Here is a 5,179-nt window from a genome sequence, read left to right as displayed (position 1 = left end):
TTACAGCCCATCGCAGGGTTACTAACTGGCCTAATTTCAAAACTTCTGTGTCTTGGGGAATAGGGAGGCCCAAGGGGAGGGAGAGAAATGGGGGAGCAGCCAAGCCGTGGAGCAGTCAGAACCCACGGGACATTTGTCGACTCAGTTCACTGTCATATATGTGCGTGGTTGATGGTGCCCCAGAACAATTATAATGGTAACCACAAAGATCACTGAACACAGATCACCGTAACAGAATCATAATAATATTTTGATTTTTTTGAAATATTTTGAGAATCACCAAAATGTGACACAGAGACACCGAGTGAGGAGGTGCTGTTGGAAAATGGTGCCGATGGACTTGGTCACTCAGGGCTGCAATTTGTAAAATATGCAGTATCTGAGCAGCACAATAAAGCACAGTGTGATCAATGGAAGCGTGCCCGGGCCACTGAAGGATCTGGGAGAAAGGCTGCAAGTTGCATCTTCAGCTTGCTCAGATATCCCAGGGGCGGGAGCGGGAGAGGAAGCTGGAGCAGATGTGGTCATCGGGCCAAGAGGGACCACCGGGGCCTGCACAGGGATGCTTCCTGGTATCTGTGCAACTTTCCTGCTTGCCTGAAAGCATTTTACAAGAATAGGGTTTTCAACAGGAGTCAAGGCTTCTCTGCTTGTGGTGGTGGGTGCTGAGCCCACCTGAGGGCCTCCTCTCCTCGGACGGCATCCAGGAGGCAACAGATAATGCCTCACGTGAGATCTGTGAAGGAGCGGGAAAAAAATCTCACCTGAAATGTGACGGAGCTACCTGGCACGTTTCCCTAGTAATTTCGCTTACCTTGAAAAATGATTGAAAATATCATCCAAGTATGCCTCGATGTTTCAGTTGACCGTTTTCTGTGAAACACACCAGTAGCTTTGTTTCTGGCTCCCTCCCTCCCGCGTGGCACTGACTCTCCCGGCCACTCTCCCCACAGCCTCGCCCACGTGTGCTCCGAGCTGAAGCTGAGCAAAGCGGCTGCGCACCATGAAGAGGCGGTCGGGCAGGTGTACGTCAGCGAGCTGGAGCAGGCCAGGTGGGTGCCGTCCCCCCCGGCGCCGCCTGGGGCTTGGGTCTTGGCATTGGTGTGGCTGGGGAAAGGCTAGCCACCCAGCCACCCTCTGCCCTGGACTCCTGCCCTCTGGGGAGAGCAAGCACTTGGGGACACGGCTGTGGCTGGTTCTCCTGGGTCATGCTGGAGGTGGGTAACTCGTGGTGCCCAGATAACCCATATCGTCTGTTGTACTCACCTTAGCTGCAGAAAAGAGATCGCGTTGAAAAAAGAGAAAAATAAGGAACCTTTATTAGAAGAAAGCCTGCCAACACTGAGTGAGCAGACACTTCCCATCCGGCCTGGGGAGATCAAACCGCTGGAAGCCAAGGACAAGGTAAACCTCACCGTCCGGAATCCTTCTGACCTGCAGCCCAGTGGGCGCCGGTGCCCTCATGGCCGTGCAGGGCTGCAGCTGAGCCAGGAGGCCGGCCTGTGTGCCTGTCAGTGTGTGAGGGGCCAGCCTGTGTGTGTGTCAGTGTGTGAGGGGCCGGCCTGTGTGTCCGTCAGTGTGTGAGGGGCCGGCCTGTGTGTCTGTCAGTGTGTGAGGGGCCGGCCTGTGTGTCCATCAGTGTATGAGGGGCCGGCCTGTGTGTGTCTTGTGTGAGGGGCCGGCCTGTGTGTCCATCAGTGTATGAGGGGCCGGCCTGTGTGTGTCTCAGTGTGTGAGGGGCCAGCCTGTGTGTCAGTGTGTGAGGGGCCGGCCTGTGTGTCTGTCAGTGTGTGAGGGGCCGGCCTGTGTGTCTGTCAGTGTGTGAGGGGCCGGCCAGTGTGTCAGTGTGTAAGGGGCTTCCTGTGAGTGATTTCTCCTCCTGTGGGCCCTGGAATTCCCCGGGAAAGATGAGCTTTATGTGCACCATAGGCCTCCCTGGAACAGGCCTGCCAGGCGCCTGAGCAGAGGCAGAGAGCAGGTGGGGACAGCAAAGAGGGGTCTCTACCTGGGCGTCCTCGTCGTCTGACAGAACTGGTCCTCCCACCACCTGGGTTTCCCTCAGCAGGAGAGCACAGCACCCTCTGCATTTACCCGTAAAGGAAGGTGACCAGCCCAGCTCCTAACCCAAAACACAGTTACCATGGGAGCACCATGGAGGAGCAAAGGCCACGCTTCCTGTGACCTGGCAGTCAGGACAGGACAGGGGCTCAGCACAGGACCTGGATCCAGAACACAGCAGTGCGGGGCTCAGCCTCCGCCCCCGCCGGGGTCTCTGCTTAGTGAGGAGAGGGTGGGAGGATGTGGGGTAGGCCCCGATCCCAGTGCAGGGGCTCAGCCACCAGCCTACGCCAGGGGTGCCCTCGCAAGGCCGGGCGCACAGCCGCAGGCAGGCCCAGATCCCAGGGTTGGTCAGCAGCACGAAGAGGGGCGGGGGGTCCTATACCCCGGTGTGTGTGTGTGGAGTAGCAAAGGCTCTACGTGGCGAGTGGTGGGCTTGGTTGGCTGCAAGGGGATTCGTGAGAAGAGAGAGGTACACAGAGTGCAAGAGGTCTGTCGGGGGAAAGGCAAAGGCCTGAGCCCAGGCCTCAGGGCGCACGGGGAGCTTGTGAGGCGCCCACAGTGCCTAGGCCAGCAGGGAGCCCTCGGTGTGGTGTGGTTCCTGAGTCGCAGAGACGGCTGCTGAGCCAGAGCTCGTCCCGTGGGACTCGGAGGTCGCAGTGTCAGGACCCTGCCGCCTGGGGCTGCGTTGTCTTCCAGATTTTGAAGATGAATGGGGAGACCGGGAGGGGCCTGGATGGGACGTCCTTTCCCCACCTGTGGATGCTGAAGGCAGAAGTTCTGCTGGAGATGAACCTGTACCAGCCTGCACGGCTGCTCCTGTCGGAGGCTCTTCTGGCTTTCCAGGTGAGGAGCCCCTCCCAGCCCGTCACCATCCACGGCCGCTCCCAGCGCACTGCACAGCGGAGGGGCTGCAGGCGGAAGCTTGGGCGGTAGCATTCATCTCTAGCATGGCCTCTGTCTGTCCGTCTTTTGCTTTGCCACTCACAGTTTGCTGAAGTTTCTATTTTCAGTACCTGTTGTGGGTCTCTGCAACCTCTCGTTTCTCTTGGGCGTCGGTGGCTCTTCTCTGCCTCCTGCCATGGTCAGTTTCTTGCTTTCTGAGGCTGGATGAGAACTTGGGGAACCCCAAAGAGTGTCTGCCAGAAGTGCCACTTTGTTCTAGAGGACGGATCGTGTGCGGGGCCGCCTGGGTCCAGGGATCCGGGTCCGGTCTGGTCTTTGTTCGTTTTGTTCTCACTCCCTGGATGTGACCCTTATGGTCCCCAGTGAAAGCCCCGGGACGTTTGCTGAGGCCCGGTCTCCCCGGCGGGCACTGCAGCTGTTTGGTCTCAGCTGGCTCCTGCCAGGCTTTGTGACATCCTCTTCTGTCCTGAGCAGCCAAACCCAGCTGACAGCCTTGAGGGGAAGTACGGACCTCGGACCCTTTGCCTTGGCCCCTCCTCCTGGGACTGGCCTCAGCACTAGAAGTCTCAGCTGTAGCCTCCTCTCCTCACCCCAGGCGCTTGCATTCCCCCGGGTTTTGTTCCCCTGCAGGGATGGCAGCCCCGTGAAAAAGCCAGATGGATGGAGGCCCACGGGTGCTTCTCTCTGTGCAAAGATTGTAGTTGCCAGTTTTTGCCAGCACTGACTGCCCTCCAAACTCACCTCAGACACGTGGTGACATCTTCTGTCCAGATTTTAGAGTTGCTTTCACTGGGAGGGTGAGGCAGAGCTACAGAACCAGACATCCTGTCACTTGTTTTGAAGAAAAACTCCAGAAAAGGAGAGGGTCCTAGAATGGTATAAAAATTCTGTGACGCCCATCAAAGCCTTGAGAGGTTCAGACTTTATCTCCAGCACTGAGGACAGGTCTCAGGCAGGGGACAGGTGTGTGCAGGTCTCAGGCACTGAGAACAGGTGTGTGCAGTTCTCAGGAAGGGGGACAGGTGCGTGCAGGTCTCAGGCACTGAGAACAGGTGTGTGCAGGTCTTAGGCACTGAGGACAGGTGTGAGCAGGTCTCTGATAGCAGAGATGGGTGTGTGCATACCAGGATCAAAAGGGAGCTTGTCTGAGGAAGGGACTGAGGATGCTGTGGACAGCTGGGGAAGGGATGCACATGGGTGCAGCATTCTTTTGGCCACAGCCACAGGAGAGGGCCAGCCTCTGCTGGGTCCGGAGGGCCGGAGGTGTGGAAGAGCTCCTGGGAGCTCCCGGGGTGAGAGTCAAGCCCCTGAGGTGGGCAGAGGCCCAGCCTCCCTCACCCCGGGGTCAGGTGGTGAGAGCTCTGGGACTTAGGGAGTGAGTCTGCTGCATGCAGGGGCCTCCATGGACCTTGGAGCCTAGTCCCGGGACGGATGTGATGGGTGCTGGACTCCCACGAGCGCAGGCCTCCACCCTCCTCCTGCAGCCGCCGCCGCCGCCGCGGTGCAGGGACTTTGTTTCGCAGGTGGCGCCTCTGGCAGGAAGTTGGTTGTTGCCTCGATCTTTCCCCGCCCTCGTGCCTGAAGGCCTCCCGGCTCCCGTCCTCAACTTGGCCCTCAGCTCCCCCTGGCTTCACAGCCACATCCACATCGCAGAACGCCTGCCTTCGTGTGTTGCCCTCCCCTCCTGCCCCACCTCACCCTCAGCCAGTGCAGCCCGGCCGCCCCACCCGAGCCTCTCTGAACCTGCTCCCCCAGGCTGGCGATGGGAGTGCACTCTGCCCTTCCACCCTGGCCGCTCCCCGGCGGGGCTCTCTCTGTCCCGCTGGTGGCACCCCCCCCCCCCCCCCGCCGCGTGCTCTCTGGCTTTCCCCTCCCCTCTCAGGCCCACCCACATGGTGGCCTTTTCTCTTGGCGTTCTGACCTTCCCTGGGCTCTCCCGCTGTGGCCTCAGCACTCAGACCCCCGCCGACCTCAGGGGCCTCCAGGCTGGAAACATCTGCTCTGGGGGCTGTGACTGTGCCTTGTGCTGCCTACTCCTCAGGACGGGGCTCTGCCTCCCACTCAGTGTCAGCACGGGAGACCCTGGCATCAGCCTCACACGCCTCTCTACCCCACCTCTACCCACCTCTACCCACCTCTACCCCACCTCTACCCACCTCTACCTACTTCTACCCACCTCTACCCACCTCTACCCCAGCTCTACCCCAGCTCTACC

The 5,179-nt window shown here is 59.6% G+C and overlaps 1 protein-coding gene across 1 annotated transcript in view; it reads left to right on the top strand.

The window, feature by feature from the left end:
• The window catches only part of CFAP46 (cilia and flagella associated protein 46), a 147,014-nt gene that overhangs the window by 69,330 nt on the left and 72,505 nt on the right, over positions 1-5,179 (top strand). The window contains exons 33-35 of the mRNA XM_011941989.1: positions 954-1,052; positions 1,272-1,404; positions 2,758-2,904. Of these exons, the coding sequence (XP_011797379.1) occupies positions 954-1,052; positions 1,272-1,404; positions 2,758-2,904 (379 nt within the window). The remainder of the gene's footprint in view (positions 1-953; positions 1,053-1,271; positions 1,405-2,757; positions 2,905-5,179) is intronic.

This window comes from Colobus angolensis, unplaced genomic scaffold, assembly GCF_000951035.1.
Source record: "Colobus angolensis palliatus isolate OR3802 unplaced genomic scaffold, Cang.pa_1.0 Scaffold204, whole genome shotgun sequence".
In the NCBI taxonomy this organism is placed as follows: domain Eukaryota; kingdom Metazoa; phylum Chordata; class Mammalia; order Primates; family Cercopithecidae; genus Colobus; species Colobus angolensis.
The sequence above is the reverse complement of the archived record's forward strand: the minus strand, read 5'-3'. Positions and strand labels throughout refer to the sequence as shown.